At 45.2% G+C, this 23864-nt stretch overlaps 1 protein-coding gene across 1 annotated transcript in view; it reads right to left on the bottom strand.

Annotated features, from left to right (window-relative positions):
• Positions 1 to 10170: 10170 nt before the first annotated feature.
• Positions 10171 to 23864, bottom strand: part of STXBP6 (syntaxin binding protein 6) — a 267054-nt gene continuing 253360 nt past the window's right edge. Inside the window, exon 6 of the mRNA XM_081830665.1 lies at positions 10171 to 10374. Coding sequence (XP_081686791.1) covers positions 10357 to 10374 — 18 coding nt within the window. The 3' untranslated portion in view covers positions 10171 to 10356. The remainder of the gene's footprint in view (positions 10375 to 23864) is intronic.

The following is a 23864-nucleotide window of genomic DNA, read 5'->3' as shown; positions in this document are numbered from 1 at the left end:
TTCAGAAATCCCCAAGGGAGGCTGGGCTTCTGCACGGAGGCGCGCTCTTCTCTGCAGTCCCCAGTGGGCAGCAGTCTTCTGGAACCGATGACTTGACTACTTTCTCTCGTTCCCACCACCCTTAGACCGTATCTGAGCATACGGTGACTCCCAGGAAGTTCCCTGACATAAAATATAAGGTATTTTGGGTGGAATTGGGTTTTCCTCTGGGTCCTGACTCCAATTTTTGGAGTAGTGAGGACTGCATCATTTTGGCATGGGAATAAGCCACCTGCAGGACTTTCAATTTCTCTATGCTACTTAGAGGGCATTTTCCCAGGGAAGTTCCTCAGAATGAGAGTCATGAGAAATTTAGACTGCCCTGAAAAAATAAGGCCAGCTGATCAATGTAACCTCTGTTTTCCAGAGACCATTTCTGAAAATATGCCCATGATGGCAACCCGCTAGATTAGGGCCCACCTACTAAAGAGTCAGGACTACAAACGCACCTAAGATAATCACTGATTTCTCGATTCATCTGACAATGTTAAACACCAATATTTGCTCACAGTGTTGTAGGAGAAAAAAATCATCAGGACATGAGGTCCCTGACCTAGAGTTGTCGACAGCCTGAATCACAGACTGAGCCTCAGAAATCACCTAGCCCAGCCTCCTCTTTGTGTAGATGAGGAAAATAAGAATCAGGTAAGTAAAGTGACTGGTTTACTTTGTTACAAATTGGTGAATGAGTCAGGAGGCATCCAACATATGACTCCTATCCATATAGTTACCATGCAAATTGAAACTAGGCGCGCATGCTAAAATCAGCTGGAAAAGGAGGGGGGATGTGAGGGTAGGAGGAAGGTCAGGACTCTAATGTCTCAAGTTCTAATCTCTGTGGTTTGCCTTGTGAAGGACTGTGGACAGTTTGGAGAACCAGAATGCGGGCACTCTCAGAAAAGGAGAGCGAGCCCTACACGTGTGTGGTCCTTACAACCTCTTTGCTGTGTAAGTTCAGAGAGATCACTTTGGGCTGAGTACGGAGGGCAGGTTTCCTGGAGGTAGGAACATTTGAACTGAACTTTGAAGGATGGCTGTGGTGCAGAATTAGGGCAAGAGTGGGAGCAGCTGGCCTGGCCGGGGCCAAAAGTTGCAGTTCTGAACAGTAGTTAGTATGGATCTGGTGCCCTTTTAAATGTGGCTGGAGAGAGAGAGCTCAGTGCCTGCAGTATTCATGAAAAACATTAGAGGTGCTCAAAGCATCAGGGGTTAAATATCAGGATGGACAATGAGGAAGTCAGTTATCCGAGGCGAAGGTAGGAAAGATTCACAAATGTTGCCTGTTAAGAAGTTAAGTATTGCCCTGAATCTGAGCGTGTATATGTTGGCAGGTAACTGTATATTGAGATTCATTTCTGCAGGAGACCAAGACATTCTAAAGAATGATATAATAATAGAATTCCTGTGTTGATTTTGGGGACTGACTATGAGCTGGAAGGAAATATCTGGTGAAGAACAGAGGTTAGCACTCCCAGAGCTAGATTTTCTTTGGGGCTTGGGTTAGTGAATAAGTGACTTCGGAAATCACATATACAGATGTTTCCTGCCTAATATGACCTAATATGAGATGCTGGCTGCCTCCCCTGAACCAACCCCAAAGATGTCACATAAACAAGTTTGATGTGTCTAATAATGTGGCAAAAAAAAAAAAAAAAGAGATCCTAGGGAGGCGGAATGTGATTGTGTCCTAGGGGGTGTGGGGGACGAGGGGGATCGAGTGTGAAGAGGATTTCCACTTCTCCCAGAGAGGATCTGAGGCAAACCCTGGAACAGAACACACGAGAGTTTTCTAGTTGTTTCCTGCTCATTCACTTACATTGCCGGGACAGAAGTTTGCCTGCCAGGCAGAAAAACAACCTCACTGGCCCAGCACCAGCTAGAAGCAACAGGATGGTATCAGGGAAATGCTGGAACTCACCTGGGCCGAGAGCAGACAGTAAATTGGGGCCAAAGGCCTGGTTCCTGAGGCTCCCTCTTTTCCAGGCCTTCCTGGCCCATAGTATAAAAGTTAAGAGTGTGGATTCTAAAGCCAAACAGACTAAATTTTATTTCTGCCTCCACCACTTACTGCTCTGTGACTTTGGGAAATTTACTTTGCTTTCTCTCTTTGTTTTCTCATCTCTAAAATGGACATAATAATATTACCTAACCCTTAGGGTGGGTTAAAACAATGCAATTCATGTAAAAGTACTTAAGACTGGTTCGATACATACTAAGCACTTAAGAAATGTTGGCTGTTATTTTGAAAGCTAGAGGAAGTTGCCTCGAGGGGCAGTGTTGCTGTTTTGGGAGTTGGGGAGTATTTAGGGAATGGTATGTTCTAGGGTGTGTGTGTGTGTGTGTGTGTGTGTGTAATTCTGTCCTGTCTAACCCACTATAAGCTTTTTCAATCTGAGTTATTAAATACTCTCTATCAGTTTTCTTTTGCTCCAAAAAGGTGTTTAATAGTGGCTTAAAGCATACCTCTATCAACCTGTATTCTACAGGCTGGCAATTTGGGAATTTGGGCTGGGTTCTGCTGGTGGTTCCTCTGGAGTCAGCTGCTAATCAGCTAAATGGTTGTGCTTCTGGGTGTTTGCTGGATGCCAGCCGGAAGAATGAGTCAACTGGGCCTTCTAGAATTCATCCGGCTGGCTTGAGCTTGGGAGTCCATAGGTATATTTTTCACACACTGCCTGTTCCCTGAACTCACCAGGAGAGGCACAAGCGAGGATCTGAGCTTCCGCCCTTTCTTCCAGGTATCCACTATCAGCCAAGGCAACTGAAACTCCCAGCGTAATATGAGTTATAGAGGAAAGGTGACAATAAATCTATACTCTCAAAAAAGCAACAAAGGACAAATGTATGGCAAAGGATGCAGACTTAATAGACCAGACAGATTTAAAAAAAGCATTGGAAAAAACCCTCAATAGCATAAGGGAAGCTTTTGGAAACACGATCTAGGAACAGTCAAAGAAAAACGGACTAAAGATGCTGGGAATGATAATTGATAAAATGAGGAACTCAGCGGGTCTTTTGGAAGCAGAATGGGTATAGCCACAAAAATGAACAAATGAAATGAAAGATCAGGTCAAGAACTCTCCTGGAGGATTTTAAGAAAGATAAAGACAGTTGAAACTATAAAAGTAAAGGCTAAGAGCGATGGAGGACAAATAAAGAAGTTAACATCTGTATATGAGGCATCTCAGAGGCAAAGAGCAAAAAAATAAGTGAAGGAGAGGAAATTCTTGGAAAAAAGCAATCAAGAACTAAAGGAGGATGTGGTAGATTTAATGGTTAACAGCCCCCAAGTTGTTTCGTCTCCTTACACCCATGACCTTTGGCGGTCCCCTCCACACTGATTCTAGGCTTGGCCGAGTGACTTGTTTTAGCTGATAGAATACGAGAAGAATTGATGCAAGCAGAGACTTTAAAAGTGCTGCCCATTGGGGCTTGCCATCTTGTGTTGCTTTTATTTTATTTATTTACATTTTAAAGATTTTATTTATTTGAGAGAGAGAGAAAGAGAATGAGCTGGGCAGGGAGGAGCAGAGGGAGAGGGAGGAGCAGAGATGAGGGAGAAGCAGGCTCCCCGCCAAGCAGAGAGCCTGACATGGGGCTCCATCCCAGGACCCTGAGATCATGAGCTGAGCCGAAGGCAGACGCTTAATGACTGAGCCACCCAGGCGCCCCCTGTGTTGCTTTTAGAAGCCGAGCTACAGGACGAACGAGCCCAGGCCAGCCAGATGGATGATGAAAGACAAGTGGCCCAGTTTTGTCCTGTTCTTCCGGCTGGCATCCAGCTAACACACAAAAGCACAACCATTTAGCTGATTAGCAGCTGACTCCAGAGGAACCACCAGCAGAATCCAGCCCAAATTGCCAGCCTGTGGAATACAGGTTGACAAAGGTATACTTTAAGCCACTACATTTTGGTGTGCTTATTATACAACAACAGAAAGCTGATATGGCGTATTTAATAACTCAGACTGAAAAAGCTCATAGTGGGTTAGAAGGACAGATTTATACACACACACACACACACACACACACCTAGAACAAGAACATAAAAGGCAAAGGGAAAAATTCTAAAATCTTTTGGAGAGAAAAAAGCAGATCAAAGGAAAAAGAATCAGATGGTTATCAGAATTCTCAACAATCCTGAATATAACAAAACGGACAGTATTTTTGAAGTATTAGAAAAAAAAGAACTTCCCATCCAGAATTTTAGATCTACTCAATCATTTAAATATGATGGTTCAAATAAAGGTATTCTCAGACATACCAGGCCTCAGAGATTTAACATACAAAAGCTGCTTGAAAAAAATCATTAAAAGAATTCTTTTAGTAAGAAGAGACATTAAAACTAAACACTATGGATATAAAGGTGAGAAAATAAATCAGTAAATTTAAGTTTTGTCTGAAAGGAAGGAAGAAAAGGAGAGAGGGAGGAGTAGGCATATTCTTAATAACCCAGAAGTAACATTGTCGATGATAGCAATAGGAAAAAACTGAATGTCATCATAATTAAGCAGTAGGACTCTTGAGCCAGATGCTTTGGGTCTAAATCCTGCCTTGGCCGTTTTAGCTGTGTGACCTTAGATGAGTTACTTAATCTCTCTGGGCCTTGGTTATAAACTAAGATTGATGAAACAGAACCCATATGGTAGGATTATTTTGAGAATTAAAAGACCTAGTTTTAAAACCCTTGAATTTGCACCTGGCTTGTAGTAAGCTTTCAATAAATGTTTGATGTTGTTATTAATATGGGGAGGAGGCTAAAGGGAAGTGAGAAATAGAGAATTAAAATACATGGACCAAATGAAGCACGTTAATTTAGAGAGCAATAAGCACTTTGAAGACAATAACTCGAATGGTGGGACACCTGGGTGGCTCGGTGGGTTAAGCGTCTGCCTTCAGCTCAGGTCATGATCCTGGGGTCCTGGCATCGAGCCCCAAATGGAGCCTGCTCTGCAAAGGAACTTCAGGTCACACATCCCTGGGGGGAGGGCAGGGGGAGAGCGCACCCTAACGATGACTAAAATTGAAGTTCCCACCAGGTGAGGTGCACGGGAGCCTCAAGTCAGCTTCGTTAAAGAAAACGTGACGTGTCTTGCACGCTCTACTCTATGCAGCCCGACTCAAGCAATTCTTTAGTTTCCCTGTCTTCAACATTCCTTCTTCTTCCTTTAACCCAACCCTGTAGTAGCCATAATTAAAGTCATCTGTGGGGAGGAATACTATTTTGACTGGATTCAGGAAATGGTGTTAATTATTCAAAAGACCTGTGACCATAGCTGAACCTTTTAATCCCATCAGCATCCTCAAGGGCCCCTGCTCAGCTAGTGTCCTGAGGCTCAAGCTAGTGTCTCTGGTGAAGAGATCTTTCTGAAGCTTAACTTGGAAGTCAGATAAGGGGATATCTTAGGTCTCAATTCAGTAGGAAAAGGGATGGTGATCAGAATTTAGGATCCTCTTACAGACCTTCTCGAAGAGGTGACCGTCATCACGGCCAGCACCGACACCATTCTCCTGGCTCTGTGTCTGGTTCAAAAACCAACTCTGATTTTTTCACAAAGCCCATCAGCACCAAATGCTCCCCGCTGTGTTCCTAATTTCACCAGTCACTAGATCTCTGATCGGTTGAATTCTGACAGTGGTTTTTTAGAGTCCTGCTCGGTCACAATGGCCATGTTATTTGGGAGATGCTGACTCATTCTAATATCCCACTGGACTTTTAAAATGTATTATCATAGAAAAATGCTACCCACCTGGTCAATTTCATAAGGACTCTGTAGCCCTGAAAGTCTAGGACTCTGTATATCTTATTGTGTGATCTTGGGCAAATTACTTAACCCCTTCAAGCCTCAGTTACCTTGCCTATAAAGTGGAGGAAGTAATCGGATTGATTTTGAAGGGTTATAATGAGGATTAAATGAGATCCTACACGTAAAGCACCTAGCAAAGTGACTGGCTCCTGGTAGCTTATAGTAAGTGCTTAATAAATTTTGTCACACGTGGCATTGGTGAAAAGGGAAAGGTTTGCATCAGATAGGGTCAGACTGGGAAAATAGAAGTCATGCTACATGTTTTGGGACTTACAGGTCTTAATATAGAGAATTAGGGCCTATATAACCACGAACTGTTGGTCAGAAAAGCCAAACCCCCCCCCCATCTCAGCCTGAAGAACTCAAGTGGGTGCTTCTCATGAGCTCACCAGAAATCATGGCGATTCTCAACAATCCTGCAGCATCCCCACTAATGATCTAAGTCATGATGAAAGTATAACACATCAAGAGCTTGCTGCCACGTCTGGTTGCCACTGCCTGCAGAGAGTAAGGCCTCACCTTCTCTCCCACCTGCGGTCATAGATGAGAGCCCCTCAGGGGTTGTTGACCCCAGCCAGGAACCATAGAAGGAAAGGATTCTGGGACATGTAGTTCCAGGGCTTTGTGTGCATCCACACCAAAGTTTTAACCAGAGTTCCTCTTAAGAAGCAAACTGAACGGGTTCGATTTTCTCATCTTATTTCTACTCTGCAAGAGATACTAATGAGCAAAGAAAGAGTTCAGAGACAAAAACAAAACAAAACACAAAAATGTAGGTAGTAGCCAAGTGAGTAATCCCGGAAAAACAGGTTTTGATGTAATCTGTCTAGACTTTTCCAAAAAGGACTCTGCTCAGGACCTGGGGATAGATTTCTTGTGAAAATAATGATTGTATTTCTACAGCAGCTTTCAGGTTGTGAAGAACTGCCATGATCATTATCTTCATTTTCACCCTCACTACAACCCTGTTGGGGTAGATATGGTTACTCCAAGGTCACAAGTGTGAAAATTCAGGCTCAGAGGGTCTCCCAGCCAAGACCTCCTGAGCTTGCTCTTCAGAACCTGCCCAACCACAATATTCCTTAATGTAAATAAAGAAATGAATAAGTTAAATAACTAAATTAAAGAAAAAAAGCAAGCAAGCAAGCAAGCAAGCAGCCAGAGAGCCTATTTGTACCAAAGATTAAAATAATCCAAACACAAAATTTAAAAACTACATTATTCATGTTTAAGTGTTTCAAATATACAATCATAAGGGTCTTCTGTCAAGTTACAATCAGACAGACAGAATATTAAATGCCAACAGGACTTCACAGCTCAACCACCCTACTCCAGGAAAGCCCCACCTCAAGCCTCAGGCATAGAAATTGAAAATAATGGATGTGGAACTTAAATTTAAGTGTCTGGACTCTAAGACCCACTGATAGTTATGGGACAAGTTACCATGAACTTGGTGTATTGCAATGGTAATTTTAACTCCTGAGATTACCTCCGAAATTCTGTATTGTTCTCTCCCCCTCTGCCTGTAGGAATTATGACTTTCACAAGCCTTCATACCAGACGGTAAATCTTTGATTAAACTTGAAGGCTCCAGCACAGAGTTTTGGCCAACAGTAGCGTAATCCAGGGCAGGAAGCAAGCCTGAAATGGGTACTAAGGCAGAGACTTTCAATATGCTGAAAACAGGGGCACCAATTAAAAGGCAATTAAATGTGTAATAAATGGAAATGCTACAAAACTGTTCTGTAGAAAAGTCTAAATGGGAATTGCCGGCGTGTACTCAGCGAGAGAGTTTTAGCTGCGTGAACTGTGTGAACGCTGCCAGCGAGAGAGGTTTAGCTGCGTGAACTGTGTGAACGCTGCCAGTTCTTCTCAGAGCACGCGAGGAGCGGCGCCGGGGGCGGGCGGCGGGGGTCTGGGGTCGGGGGAGGGGGTTAGAGAGAGGCACGTAGAGCACAGGCGCACAGATGCGGCTGGGCCGGAGCGGAAGGACGCAAGGACGAGGGCGCAGGGACCGCGGAGGACCGCGGCTTGGCAGCCATGCCTGGCCCTGGAGCCTGCGAGCCTGGACATGCCCTGGTGTGAGGGGTGGGACAGAAGCAGCGGCAGATGAAGATGATGGTTTGAGCCAGTAAAACGCGCCAGTCAGGAGCTGTGCAGACTGTAGAAGGCAATACTCGTCCTTTTGGAGAAGTGCATCCCATCTTTCCCGTCTGATTTCCTCCAGAGTGGAGGGAAAAGACGCTCAGGTGAAATGCTGACACATCAAATACTTATCGCCCAGTTCTATATGGCGGGCCTCTCTTGGGCACCAGGTAACAGGGTGAATCATTCGGTCAGGGTTCAAGCGCAGAGACAGAACCACTGTTCATCACTGGATACAGGGTTTACTGTAGAAACGCGACCTAACTTAACTACTGGGAGGATCTGGGGGAGTGAAGGTCCAGGAGCGAAGCTGGAGGATCAGAGGAGTCCATATCCTGGCTGTATGAGATGCCAAGCACATCTGGTCTTGAAAACGGAGCTTAGCAAACGAGGAGATCATGGGAGGTCCGTGGGTAGCTGTGCTTCTACGGGTCTGCCAGCAAGTATATGGGGAGGGACCTGGACCAATCCCTGGTCCACAGGATCAGCCGTCAGGAGGAAGAGCTCCACGCAGAGGGCAGGAGGGCGGGGATGAGCTGGAACCCACTGGTGCCCCATCTGATCTTGATGACCTTCAGCAGGTAACAGATGGTACTTCATTTCCATCTTTCAAATCCCATGCAAGTTCCTCTTTTGGCCAACTCTCAACCAGAACTATGTAAGAATGGGATTTTTAGCACACAATGTATTGGAGGTGGCACAGAACGAACTAGCCTACAGGCAGAGTAGTCACGACTGGAACGACCTGGTTTGGAGCTGAGATTTTAGGTGAGCATGCAGGGTGGGAGAGGGCAGGGGGAGAAGGGAGAGGGAGAGAGGGACCAGGTCATGATACGGAAGGGACAGGTCACGGACAAGTTGGGTGATCTGACCAAGTTCATTTCTGGGAAGATAAAACTGGCTTTATTTCACCATGAGGGCTGAAGCAATGCCCATTTGAAGCACTCAGTTGTGTTGGCTTGAAGCAGGGGCATGTGGTTTCCAGAGGTTGAAAGGGTTCTCACTTGTTAGAATGTCTTGTAAGCTGGTCTGTATAATCAGGACTACTCCTTGTCAAAGCGCCACGACAGGGACAAGCCTACCGAATTGACTGCCGCCACCCCAACTCAAGTATCTCTCAATCACAGAAATTTTCTCTACCTCAGGCTTTAGAATGACAATAAAAGAAGGTGCTCAGTTACATTATGGATACATTTTGTACAAGCCTGCTTAGGTAAGTAGCTAGATCAAGACTCACAGATACACAAGAAAGCACTCTACAAATAAAATTGCAATGTGTTCATCAACTACCATTTCTCTCTAACCCAAGCATTAACCACAAACTCAGGTTATTATGCTAACTCCGGTATGAGTTATACACTTGCCCCCAAATGGATAGGGAAATATTTTTGTAGGGGTTGCCTGGATCTCGCAGGTAGTAAATTAGAATGCCAAACCGGCACGAGGGCAGGCTGAAGTTACAGATCATCATGGGAGACCTTTCGTAAAATTTCTGACCAGAATCCATGTCAAGATGGGCCAGATTCCTTATTTCCCTTTGTAGGTGACACTCCCCTTTCTGTTGTGCCTCTTCTCTAGGGGTAGGCCTTTGAGGGACCTGAATATTTACGGAGCCTCCCACTCCCTGCTTTGCATGTGCCTCTGGAGTGGTCTCCTGCCCCCAGCACTGTCATTCACACCCAAGCCTCTTGGTTCTTGAAACGGGGCTCCTATTTTGGTGTCCAGCTTGCCCGGCTGCACCCTCTTGGAATTTCCCTACTTTCTTCTGAATTCAACCATGCATTTAAAAAATACTTGCTATATTTTATGCTGTATTTTCAGGTGTTTTGTATGATTTGTTCAATGGTTTTAAAATCACAGATTTCTGAAGAAAAATTGCCAAGACGATTACTAGAATTCGTTCCAGCCAACGGATGCTCCACACTGCACCACCCTCCGACTGGGATTGTAAGTCCTACCTGGAATCTGAGAAGAACAGGCCTGGGCTAGAGAGGTTTCCTTGTGTCTTATCCTCTAGGAGTGTGGGGGTAGGAGGGGCATCCCCATCTCATCATCCTACTCGCGTTCTATTGCCAGGGATCTCCGGAATAGTGAAAGGCAGCTTTTGTTCTTGAGCTTTCATTGTTTTAAGTTTACTGATGGTGAGAAACCTAATCATTACCCATGTCTTCGAAGGCACAAAGGATCAAGTAGCTCTTGGTTTAGCTGCCTTAGTGCTCTGTTGTGGTTTTGAAGTTCCAGATTAATGATCTGTTGAGTAATGGAGATGAGCTCCGGGATATTCCTGGACCTAGCAAGCCATCTGCTCTTCTCTCCGGGTGCACTGAAGATAACCCGAGCCCACAAGTCAATGTGCCTTTTCAGATTAGGAACCAGTCAGTACCTAGAATAAAGGAACAGGGATGGAAAATCAACTTTTTTTTTTTTTTTCACTCCTAGCTGGGAACATTTGAATGGAGACTTTGACGTGCTCTTCCTTTTCATTTATTTGGATGCTCCTTCCATGAAAATAATAAGCCATCTCTTACCCGAGGAAGAGTATGAAAATAGAAACAAAATTTACTCATTCAATAAATATTTATTGTGCATCTTCCCTCTCTGTGTTAGGCATGGAAAGGAAAGGCCTTGTAAAACAGGTCAGAAGATCAAAGGAGACTGGCAGATAAGGGGCTGCTCTGGACCTGTGTTGGCTAATTGGTGCAGACGTGCTTCAAATCAGGGACTGAGTACCCCCAATGAATGTACTGTTGCTTGTGTGCGGCATCAGAGTTGAGACAGGTGAATGGGGTTGGGGAGAAGGGCAGACATGTTGCCCCAGTCCCCCAGAAGAATGTTCTGCTGAAAACCCGATGCAACAGTCAAAGGTACCTAAAATCTAGATGATGTGTGAAATAAAAGTCAAGGTTCTATTTATTCTATGACAGTGTAAATAAATCACATCTTCATGAGGATAGAAACATACAAAGAAAGATTATGAGAGCGATTTTGTACTTTTAAGTTCTAAATGTAACTCATCTTCAGTTCTTTTATCATTTTTTTTTAAGATTTTATTTATTTATTTATTTGAGAGAGAGAGAGAGAGAGAAACAGCATGAGAGGGGATAGGGTCAGAGGGAGAAGCAGGCTCCCCGCCGAGCCGGGAGCCCGATGTGGGACTCGATCCCAGGACTCCGGGATCATGACCTGAGCCGAAGGCAGTCGCCCAACCAACTGAGCCACCCAGGCGCCAAGTTCTTTTATCATTTTATGTTTTTCTACAATCCACTTGACTGGCGGGTAAGTGTAGGCTTCTCAGTTTCCCTCATGCTCTGACACTGTGCAAATCTCCCTACCATCTCAATGTCACCATCCCTTTTCCTGAACTCCAGCATCTTCACTTCCACTGGTGTTCAACCAATGGGAGGGATCCCCAAATTTCGAGCACGGCTATTTCAAATCAAAACTCTTTAGAGGGGCACCTGGGTGGCTCAGTCGGTTAAGTGTCTGCCTTCGGTGCAGGTCATGATCTCAGGGTCCTGGGATCGAGCCCCACATCGGGCTCCCTGCTCCGTGGGGAGTCTGCTTCTCCCTCTCTCTCTCTGCCCCTCCCTCCAACTTGTGCTCCTTCTCTCTCTCTTTCTCAAATAAGTAAATAATCTTTTTTTTTTTTAAGATTTTATTTATTTATTTGACAGAGAGAGAGACACAGTGAGAGAGAGAACACAAGCAGGGGGAGTGGGAGAGGGAGAAGCAGGCTTCCCGCCGAGCAGGGAGCCCGATGCGGGGCTCGATCCCAGGACCTGGAATCATGACCTGAGCCGAAGGCAGACGCTTAACGACTGAGCCACCCAGGCGCCCCAAATAAGTAAATAATCTTAAGAAAAAAAACAAAACATAAACTCTCTAGAACCCTGTGTTCTCTCTCCTAATCAAGGGGTACTTGTGAGTAGGGGTACCATGAGATGAAGCAAAGTTGGTAGAGTGTGATCTTCATGAAGCCTGGGCCAGTATTGATCTTATTCAGCACTATATCTCCAGGACTGTAGTTCCTAATGCCTGGAAAGAAGTGGCTGCTCAATAAATATTTATTAACTCAATGAATAAATGAGTGAGTGAGTGAATAAGGAGAGGAGGAGAGTCTATTGCAGGGAAGTTTATAGGAGTCCCTGCCAGGAGAAATGTCTCCCCATCCCCCAAGCTGGATCTTTTGAGATAAACAGCTTTCTTTAGGAACACCTGGAGGGATGTGGGTCTGCTGCCTGCTTAAGACCAATAAAATCCTCCCTGGTCCCTGACACCTGAGAATAGCTGGACATAATTGAAGGCCCTAGAAACGCTGGTCATTAAGAGAGGCAGGGAATTGAATCTGGCAGGAAGTCAAAAAAGTGTGCGGAGGGCTCTCCGGGCACCTCCTTCTGGACAGTCGTCAGCACCCTCGGTGGCCTTGGCAGCAGCAGCACCATCATCAGGCAAACCGACCTTGGAGTTCACGCGCCGAGCTGTCCTGCTGAATACCAAGGGGGGGAAGCAACGGACACTAGGCTCTACTTGCGGCAGCTCGGAGGGCGCTTCTGTGATTTTGCTAGATAGGAACCACCAGCTTACAACGAATAGCTTGTCTGCCCTTCACCTGGAAGAGAGACCGTCAGCCCTCCCCGTTTCCAAGATCCGAATTAAGTCATAAGTTGATGATAGACAAAATTAATAACCAACAAATGTTTATATACATAAAAACAATAAATACACACACATAAAAAGAGACAAGCCTATAAACCCGTATGTTTGGATCTAGACAAACCGTAGTATTTTCCAGCAGCGGGGTAGGGAGGAAGGGGTGATGTGGGGAGAGGGGGGTGGGCAGGAAAGCAAGGTATCTAATGGAGTAGGAGTTAGGAAACGCTGGCACTGAATAAAACTTGCCCAGTCAGAAGATTTCCCTAAGCTGGGCTCTTTGAAATATCCCCATTAACCAAGATAAAACACCCACAGATGCTCCGCCAGTCTCAGCAGTTGATTAGCAGAACATTAAATGTCTTCATTATGGAAAGAGATACTCTCTCATTCAGAAGCAGTAATGAGCTATTTCCCCTCAATCCCATTGGGAGGGAGGGTAGGGGACTTCCATAATTTTTTCACTCTCTGATGTTGGTGTGGTGGTAAAATGAGAAGTAAGCTTTAATGGTAAAAGCTAAAGAGAGGCCCATTCACCTCCACTTACCCACCCTCGCTCCGGCTGAGGTAATTTTTGCACCAAACTCCATGAATTCTCACTCCCATAAGTTCCTCATTCTACTGCCATCTGACTTATCTTCTCTAGCCCTGTCACTAAATGATTTTAAGATATACTAAACTATTTAAAGATCACCATGACCCTAAAATTTACCAAATACAACACAAACAAACAAACCACAGACAAGCTAAAAAATAAAAAATATATATATATTTTCCCTTGGCTGAATGGCAGAGACTCTTAACTAAAGAATGCAGGGCTAGGGCGCCTGGGTGGCTCAGTTGGTTAAGCGACTGCGTTCGGCTCAGGTCATGATCCTGGAGTCCCAGGATCGAGTCCCGCATCGGGCTCCCCGCTCAGCGGGGAGTCTGCTTCTCCCTCTGACCCTCCTCCCTCTCATGCTCTCTGTCTCTCATTGTCTCTCTCGCAAATAAATAAAATCTTAAAAAAAAAAAAAAAAGAATGCAGGGCTAATAGTCCCCATTTAATTTGCCAGTGTGGTCTGGGCAAAAATCAGGCAGATCTTGATGAATGACACCTGAGTACTGCAAGCCCAACCAAGTGGTGGTGTCAGTCACCACCATCATGCTAGATGTGGTATCTTTGCGATCTAAATAGCAGGTTAACACATCTTTAAATACACGTTATGTGGCCATCAGTTTGGCCAATGTATTCTTTTCCATTCTAATCAAGGGGAACCGGAAACTGTGCACGTTCACATTAGATGGACAACAATAGACGTTCATGGTCCTTCAGGACCAAGGTACTCACTCCCCCTGATGTTAAGAGTGTGGACGGCTGATGGCTCATAGCTGAGTCCCTCCAAGGACTTGCCCTTCCCTGAAGGGAGCTCCCATGGAAAAGTTATGCGCTCTTCCTTGGGGTCAATGCATTTCCAGTGATGGGTCAATGCAGTAGTGTAAGGCTCATCTCATTTACTTTGGTCCAGGACATCTCTGATGGGCCATCCCTGTGGGATTGGCTAGCTCTCTGCTGCACCTGTTTTGCAGTTCAGCTGCTCCCTTTGCCCAGTCCTGCTTCCCCCACTCCCTTAAAGATGTTGTTCCTGAGACTGACTGCTCCCCAGTGAACCGCCTGTATGCATATCTCTGTCTCAGGATCTGCTTCACGTGAAATCCTTTCCGTGACAAACCCTGGAACACTCCCATGGCACCAACATGCGCTTCCTTCAGTGCTTTCCTCAGTGTCGAAAACGCTTTCCCTCTTGTGGTGGATGATGTGATCTACTGCCCAGATCCAACATGAGAAATGGAAGACTTATTTCCCCAGCACCTGGGATCGCTGCTGGGGACCCGCCCTCTTTTGAACAAAATTACTCATTCTGAGTCACACCTGCTTTTAGGGACAGCCTGCAACACCCATGATGGATCCACCTGATGATATAAATGGCCTGGCTCCCTCACTCCTACTTGGAAAAACTCTGAAGGAGCCACTTCAGTTCCAGAGCCCTTAGGGGTTGGCTGAGGCCCTTGCTTGGATTATATCATGGTTCAACTCCCTCTCCCCAATCCTGTGTCTTTCCCTTCCCAGAAGCATTCTCTAACGAAAGTCTCATATGTTAATCCCCATCTTAAAAATCTTCCTGGTAAACCCAACCTGCAACATCCCTCTATTCTGAGGTAATTCTACTCATCCTTTAAGAACTCAGCTCAGAGGTCCCCACATCTAGAACCTCCCCCCACCATACCTATACCAATCACCCCTTTCTCACTGGGATAGTTTTCCCAGAACATCCTGCATCCTCCATTGTAGAAAGTCTCTCAATTTATCTACACATGTGGTTTTCTCCTGCATTGGACTGTGTGTTTTTTGTGCTGCCCAACTGATCTTCCCAGGGGCAGAAAGAAGAGCACTAAACTATGCCTCAGAGATCTGAATTCCAGTCTCAGCTCCCTACTTATCTTCTATGTGCCTTTGCCTCTCTGTGTGTCAGTCTGCATATAGTAAAATGGAACTGGTAATCTTCATTGTTTTTCCCTTACCCAACGGGTTTGTTTGTTTTTATTTATTTATTTATTTATTTATTTATTTGACAGAGAGAGAGAACAAGCAGGGGGAGCGGCAGGCAGAGGGAGAAGCAGGCTCCCTGCTGAGCACAGAGCCCAACGTGGGGCTCGATCCCAGCACCCTGGGATCATGACCTGAGCTGAAGGCAGACACTTAACCGACTGAGCCACCCAGGTGCCCCTACCCAAAGGGTTTAAAATTTATCAGTATAGTTGTGGTTGGGGAAACTCTAGGCAGGACCCCGTCAGGGGTAGTTAAATATATCTCCTCTTAACAATGTCCATCTGTCCAGTCTTCTGCAGGGTTGACAGGAGAGCTGGATGCCTGCAAGGAGATAGGTGTAGAACACCAGTCTTGGTTCTCAGACCAGGGATATGCTGATGTCAGCGTAGGCCAGGGATTTGCTGGGGCAGCCCCAGTTCAATTTTTTAATCCAGATGCTTAAATAAGCATATTTAAATATCATTAACCCTGGGACACCTGGGTGGCTCAGTCAAGTGTCTGCCTTCGGCTCAGGTCATGATATCAGGGTCCTGGGATCCAGCCCCGCATTGGGCTCCCTGCTCAGTGGGGAGCCTTCTTCTCCCTCTATCGCTCCCCCTGCTTGTGCACACATGCGCACTCTCTCTCTCTGACAAATAAATAAATAAAATCTTAAAAAAATATATCATCAACACTTATGCTTTTGTAGCACTTTGCGTATAAACAAATTGCTAAGCCACAAAAAGAAATCCTTTTTTAGACCACATGAGCCAGTTTGGGTTTGGAACAATTATTATTCTGTATATACACTAAATCAAAGTAGTAAATTGGTATTTATAAACTGCCCTTTATACATTTGATTAGTGTGACTTCATTCCCCAGACACCTGGATAGTGAAATTTACTTGCTAAGTTTTCAAGGCTGAGGCTCGGACTTCTTGGAGTGCTCAGCAGTGTGTGAAGTCACTTCCTTAAAGCCCAGTTTAAAATGATGATATGCGGTAACAATTTATTAAGCCCCTCATGTGCGTCAGACCCCGTTTTGGCCATTACTTTTATCTTTATAATGACCCTGCCAAGTACCTCTCCTTTTGTACAGACGATAAAACTGGGGCTTTATCATGCTTACTGGTGTGCTGGGGTCAGCTCAGACAAGCTATACAGAACCAACAATGAGAATCTCTTCCTCATTTTGCATTCAGTGACAACCCCTTGGTCGCTGAAAATTGGCCATGGTGGGAGTATTTACATCACAAAAACTGGCACGTGTTCCAAATTAGGGCCTTATTTATTTATTTCAGAGTGTTGTTCAAAATTTACCAGCATACCACAGTTTCAGCTACTAACCAGCTGAGCCAAGATTCGAACTCTGATCTCTTAGTCTCCGAACTCTTGTCTGTTCCCCTTTGATAGGAGAAGCCCCAGGCTGATGTCAGTACCCAGCGCTTTCCTAAAGCTCGGGGGCTCTCCGTTCTGAAGACCACCTCTCCTCCTGTCCCCAACCAAATTCTGCTAACTCAAGATAGGAAGCAAAGTTCAGCCAGGGGCTAACCAGAATTCCCTTTATTCTGTTTCAACTCTTGCCAGAGAGGAAAGTCACATGGTGAAACTGCTAGAGAAAAACCGAAAAGACAAAGACAGTTTGGCTCCTGTTTGTTCAGTGTCCGTGAATAAATGCGAAGGAGGAACTGAATAAACCATTAGTTCCCAAATGCTTTGAGGAGCCCCACTGCAGAGCTCTTTTACTTGGCAGTGAGGAGAAGGACCCCATGGAAGCCTTAATCAACACCATCTAATTAAGGAGATGGAGTTTAATCTCTGGGCCAAGTGTCCATCTGCTTCCCATTTCCAATCATTTAGCACACATTAGAAGTGAACACAAGATAAACTCAGGACAGCCTCAGCAACCATTACATTTCCAAGACAGGAGAAAGACAAGAAACTAAGGGTGGAGTGGTAAGAGCACAAGGCAACGTTCTGCTCATGCCCAACACAGAAACCCCCATCTGTGAGCCCTGCAAAATCAGCTGCTTTCTCAGTCAGCAAAGAATGTCTGCAATTGCCCGCTTAGGAACAATCCAGGTCAAGAGGTTGAGTTCTTGAAAGACATCGGAGGAAGGCTCTTTCCAACAAAGGTAGAAAAAGTGTGGTCCAGGGGATGCGCTTACCTCTGGGAGACTCACAGTGAGCACATTAACAACATTAATGACTGCAAACCAGGATTTTTAAAGAGTGTTAGTCACTGAGTCGAATAGAAGACAGCTTTATCCCCACGCATACCTGCCCCGATACAGTTTATCCTTATCCCTTAGATGAAATCTAGAGCACACTCTCTGGTTTCAGGTCATTTGCAGTGAAGGAAAAGTCCTGTGGCCACTGAATATCATGAAATAACACTCTCTCAGTAACTAAAATTTCCAGCCTGTGTAAGAGTAAAAAATCCAATTCATTAAAAAATAATGTAAAACACCTCCTTCTCCCAGCTTGGCATGGCTTCAGTGGAAAAGAACATGGGGTGAGAGAAGCTGGGTGGCTGCTTTCTTCTTGATTCTTCCCTCTCCCCACCTGACTCTGTTTGCTAGGTGTGATTTCTGTTCCGCTCCAGTGCTGGAGTGGTGAGGAGTACCTGACAGGTACAGTCATGACTGGTACTGCGGTCTCTGGGTTTGGCAGAGGTTCAGCTCTCTTGCCTTATTGCACTGGTGAAAACCTCCAGTAAGTACAGTATCGATCATTTCTGTTCTCAGGTCTTTTTTTGTTTTGTTTTGTCATAGACGATTAGATTTATCATAGTATGCTACGAGTTTTTACTATGAATGACTGTTGAATTTAATAAATTTTTTCTACATCCACTGTGATGATCAAATGATCTTTTTTCTTTATTCTGTTGCTGTGTGAATTACACGGATTGGCTTCTCAAATGTTAACACGTGCATCCCTGGGTTAAATTGTACTTAGTTATGACATATTATCCTTTCCCAAATCATTGGATTTTAAGATATTATGTGTAGGATTTTGCATCTGTAGTTTTGAGGAACACTGACTTACTATTTTCTTTCTTGTAATGTCTCTATCAGGTTTTACTATCTTGATCATGTTGTCTTCATAAAATGACTTGAGAAGCACATACTCTTTTTCTATTCTCTGGAAGAATTTATGTAAGATTGGTGTTATTTCTTCTTTAAATGTTTGGTAGACTTCACCAGTGAAAACATTAATCCTCGAGATTTCTTTGTGGGGTAATTTATTTCTTTTGGATTGCACTCTGGGTTCTTTGGAGATCCCTCCATCACTGGGAACCATTCACCTATGAATCTCTGCTTTAGGGGACTCACTCTCTGGTTGGCTGCCTAAGACCCCTTCATTACTCTGCTTTCGCCACCATAACAAAACATCATAGATTGGCTGGCTTAAATAACAGACATTTATTTTATCACAGTTCTGGAGGCTGGAAGTCCAAGATTAAGGTGCCAGCAGAATTGGCTTCTGGTGAGGGCTCTCTTTTTGTTTGCAGACAACCACCTTCTCATTCTGTCCTCAAATGGCCTTTCCTCTGTGCATGCAAAGCGGGGGGGAGAGAGAGAGAGGGAGCTCTGGTCTCCTTCCCTTCTTATAAGGACACCAGTCCTATCAGATTGGGGCCCCTGTCCTACGACCTCATTTAACCTTAATTACCTCTTCAAGTCCCTATCTCCAAATATTGTCACGTTGAGCTTCAACACATGAATTTTGGGGGACATAGTTCATTCTGTAACAACCCTAATTCTCTGTGACCACCTCCACACAGACACTCCCCTGTTCTTTTCCCATTGCTTTTTCAGGTGGCGCCATGGGCAAGGCCCCTCTGAGATAGTTCTGCTCTCTCTCCCTCTCTCTGCTTACCTCTGGTGCACAGAAGATATCTTCATCTTAAATCCTTCGGTAGAGGGAATGAAAATTACTCTCAGACTACAGTCTCTATATTGTCATCTCATGATGCTTCAGCTAGCCTCCAGGCCCTTCAGATTTCTTGTCTCTGAGCCAAACACCCCAGACTGCTTTCTAGAGGGCTCATCTGAAGTCTTCTGCAGGCCCCCTTGATGCCTTTATTGGTAGGCTTGAGGTAAGGCATGTGCCTCCCTCGTGGATGGTGTAAAGAGGCTCCCTGACCACTTACCTCCAAGGAAAAGCCTCTCTCCAATTCCCATCTTTGCTTTTGTTCTCCTCAACTTCTTGATAGGCTGGAGATGAGCAATGAGCTGAGTCACAAAAGTGGCTTTCATATACCTCCACTTCCAGTTTTGCTTAAGTGATCTAGCCAGTACCTGCATGCTAAAGCCTCTACTGACACTGAGACTGTCCCATTTTAACCTCTTGTTACATGAGCTAGCACGCTGTACAAGTCTCTCTATTAACAAATTGTAGAGATAAGGGACTCAGAGATTGACAAACATTTTGTTCTGAGACAATTTTCAAGTCATGCACAACAACTATTTTAAAATGGCACTTTCCACAATTTAAGAGTCTGTCATCATCCTTCCTTTGGATTATTTCCTGGGCTTATCTCAGAACTTAGAAAATGCCACGAGCACTCAGAGTAGATACTTTTGCATCTCATGGTGTCAGATTCAGGCTCCATTTCACTCTCCTTTTGAGAGTGAAGACTTAGGAGACCACATTCCTGCTGTGGCATCTCTTGTCAGACCCCAGGTCCATGGCTCCAGTGTTGGAATGAGACCTCAGTTTTCCACCAGCCTTTTCCTCATGGCTGCCCGAGAGGCTTTGGCCACTGTGCAGAGGAAGTAGATGGGAGCTGCAAGGAGTAAACGTAGTCAGTCTTAAAAAAAAATCACAGAACAGAAATGAGACTCTAACCTGAGTTTGGAGAGCAAGAGAAAGGCATTGCAGTATTAGGCTGCGGGAAGGGAAGGACCTCCGTGGCTGGGCATGAAAGGCAATATCTGGTAGAGGATTGAGGACCACTCACTCTAATGACTTCATTTTAATTTGATTACCGCTGTAAAGACCTGTCTCCAAATCAGATCCCATTCTAAGGTAGCAGGGAGGAGGGTGGTGTTAGGACTTCAAAATATGAATTTTGGTGGCGTGGGGTCACAATTCAACTCATAAATAACAGATGCCATCAGTCAAGTCTGCTGGCTTATCCTTGGGGCTCCAGCCTCAGATCACATGCTTAAATCTGTTCAAAGAAGGGACAGCAGGAAAACATGGGTCAGGCCACTTGGCTCTACTCCCCCTTTCTGCTCCCAAAGATCCATATGACCATGGGCAAGTCTCTTCTCTTTCAGCTTCTGCTTTGTCCTATAGAAAATCAAGGAACTGGATTAAAGTTTCTAAAGTTCTGACCTTCTGTGGTTCTAAAGAAAGCTGCAAGAGAGAGCCAGCATGGTGGCAGCCAGGCCCCCCAGTAATCTGAGACACACTTTTGTTGGCGGGAGCACAGAATCTCTGCTCCTGTCAAGGCAGAGACTTAAAGCCAGTTAACACCGGGTTGGGCTTAGTGTTTTTTGAGTACTAAGTAGATTTTCAGGTGGTCCAGCTCTCTTGGAAAACAAACTATATATTTTCCTCGGCTGCCTTTCTCCCTCTTGTAAGCGAATGAGAGGATTAATGCAGAGAGGCTTTAGTTCTGGTCTTTGAGAGGGCAAGGGAGAGTTAAACACAAGAACTGGATCAATATAGCATCGTTCTGCTCAGAAGGATTTAGTATCACAGGGCATTAAACCTGGAACCCTCAATGTCACCTGGACCAAGGGCCTTATTTTATACCTAGAAGTACTGAGACCTAGAGAAGTTTAGTTAGTTCATCACTGTCATACACACTGTTAGTTAGAGGGAGCACTGGGATTGGGACCCAGCTGCTTGGCTATAATACCACACTCTGGTACTCCTGTGTCTGCAGAAATTAAGATTTGAGAAATCCTATCTGCTTTTTCGGTAAACAACATTGGGAGTGTCTGCCCTGCTCATGAATCAATTCTCCCACTTTTCTTGAGAGCAGCAGCATGATGGTGGTGTGCGAGGTAGGGCAACCACATCGACCAACTGGATCATTTCCCCTGGAGACTGGGAATCAGAGTTAGTAATTCCAGTCCATCCCGGTCTCCCCTTCAACCCTAAAGCTTTGCCATGGACATCTAACTGGCACACGAGGATGGTCTCTGAGGAAGAAGAGATGCGGACGCAGAGAGCACACTCTCTGGTCCCCAGGGGCTTCCATATCCCAATCTTGTCTTCTCAGACGCTTGGCTGTTCTCCTGTCCCTCGGGGTCTATAAAACACCTGCACCTCAATACAAAGCACCCTCCTCTATTTACCCCCTAAAACTTGTTTGAATTGAATTAGTGCTGTTGCTTGCCACCAACAATTTTAACTAACACGATTCCTTCTTATCTTAGGAAAAATTGAACACATTTTCTTTCCATTTAGTTTAATGAACATGCTATCACAGAGGACCAGTGTACCTTCCAACTCCTTCCAGAAACCAACAGAATAGCTGTCTCTATCTCTCCCATCCAATCAATTGCTTAATCTGGACAGTTTTTCTTTTAGCAGGACTCTCAAATCCATCGCTCTTATCTATAAATGCTGCCACTAAATTTAGGACCTTATTTCTTCATGCTGGTCATTTGCAATAATCTCCCAACTGGTTGTCTCTACACTCATTTCTCATTTTTAATTCATTGTCCCTTCAGATGCGACTCCTGATGCTTGCGTTATGACTCTGCCTAATGTTAAAGTGGCAGGATCTGAGCTGCTGAGCAGGAGAGTGCCTGGAAGGGGCTAAACCAGTGTATTACTTTTCTATTTCTATATAGCAAATTACTACACATTTAGCAGCTTAAGCAACATCAGTTTATATTTTTTAAAAGATTATTTATTTATTTGAGAGAGAAAGAGGGAGAGAGAGAGAGCACAAGAAGTAGGGAGCAGCAGAGAGAGAAACAGTCTCCCCACTAAGCAAGGAGCCCAACTCAGGACTTGATCCCAGGATGCTGGAATCATGACCTGAGCCGAAGGCAGATGCTTAACTGACTGAGCCACCTAGGTGCCCCACAACTTCTGTTTATAATCTCACAGTTCTGTAGGTTAGAAGTCAGGTCAGCTTGTCTGGGTTTTATGCTCAGGGTCTCTGAAGGCCAAAATCAAGATGTTGGCTAGACTAGGCTCTTACCTGGAGGCTCTGGGAAGAATCTCTTAAGCCTTTGAGGTAGTGGGCAGACATCAGCGCCTTGTAGTTTTAGGCCTGCTTTCTCTATTTCCTTGCTGGCTGTCAGCTGGAGGTCATTCTGCTCCTAGAGGCCACCCACATCCCCTCTCACACGGCTTCTCCATGTTCCAAGCAGGACTGGGGCTTTGAGTCCTTCTCGTGCTTCAGTCTCCTGTTCTTCTGCCACCAGCTGAGAAAATTCTGCTTTTAAAGGGCTCATGTGACCAGATTAGGCCTACCCTTTCTGAGGAGTAACCTTAATCACATCTGCAGGATCCCTTTTGCCCTATGACCTGGCATAATCATGGGGATGGCATCTCATATACTCCCAGGTTCCACCCACACTCAGGTGGAGAGATTATACAAGGCTGAGGTCACTGTGGTCATTTTTCAAATTCTGCCTGCCACAGACAGGGTCATGGGTGGGATTCCTCCCCTAAGAAGTTTGGGAGAGGTCAGATGTGTGAATTCGGGCATAGTGCAATGGACCGAAGCGTGGTCAATGACCTCAGTCCAGGGGAGGTCAAGGCAACAGCGGAGCCCAAATTAAAGACAACAGCTGGACTTTTTGTGTCATGTGTTTGTGGGGTGGGAGAAGCAGTGTGAGGAAGGGGAATAGTGGGAGGGAGATGTGCAATGAGGGGAAGGTGCTGGAAAGTTATTTGTTATTATATAAGCCTTATGAACAAATGGCCCAGTGGGCGTAGAAAGAATATTTCTTTTCTTGGGGCGGCCAGAGCTCCAGTAGTCACTCTTCTGACCAAATTTTTCAAAAGCTTCCCCATATTCCTCAGTCTGGCATTCAAAGGCTTCCCTTTACAGGCTCCCGTTACATTCCAGCCTTATTTTTAACACTTCCTTCTCCGGCTGACATTTCAGTAGAACTGGTATATAGTGAAATTGGTGACATAGTGGAGGATCGATGCCAGCCAATTGTTCCTGAGAGAAGTCACAAGTGGTGCTGTTAGGTTGCTGAATTTAAGGTGATGTGGGGTCTACCTCCAGTCTTTAGCACCTCAAAAGCAGACCATGCCTAGGGCAGTGCTCAAATAGGCACTAATAATATTTGCCATCCATGTTTGCCTTGCCGTGTGCACTGATCTTTCCCTCTCCTCCACTGGCTAATCTCTGTTACATCTGGAGTTTCTAGCCTCTCAGCTTTGGCTCAGGAGGGACTGCTTCCTGAGCCCTTGTGAATGCTTTGCCTTTCCAGCAGTTGTAGCAGAACCAGCTGCCAATCCAATCAGAGGGGGCCCAGGGCAAAAGTGAAAATGTGGGGCTCTTGTCCAGAAATGATGAATTCCAACATGGCGGCTGCAGAGCATTGAAGTGAGCCCGGGCGCTGGAGCTGCACAGGTCCACACTCAATAAGCTACCCTCACTCGAAGGCCCTCCTATTTTGCCTCATTCCTGTTTACATCCACGTAGTAGATTCTCAAAAATTG

Source organism: Leptonychotes weddellii, chromosome 9 (assembly GCF_054177405.1).
Source record: "Leptonychotes weddellii isolate Sample4059 chromosome 9, ASM5417740v2, whole genome shotgun sequence".
Taxonomy (NCBI): domain Eukaryota; kingdom Metazoa; phylum Chordata; class Mammalia; order Carnivora; family Phocidae; genus Leptonychotes; species Leptonychotes weddellii.
The sequence above is the reverse complement of the archived record's forward strand: the minus strand, read 5'-3'. Positions and strand labels throughout refer to the sequence as shown.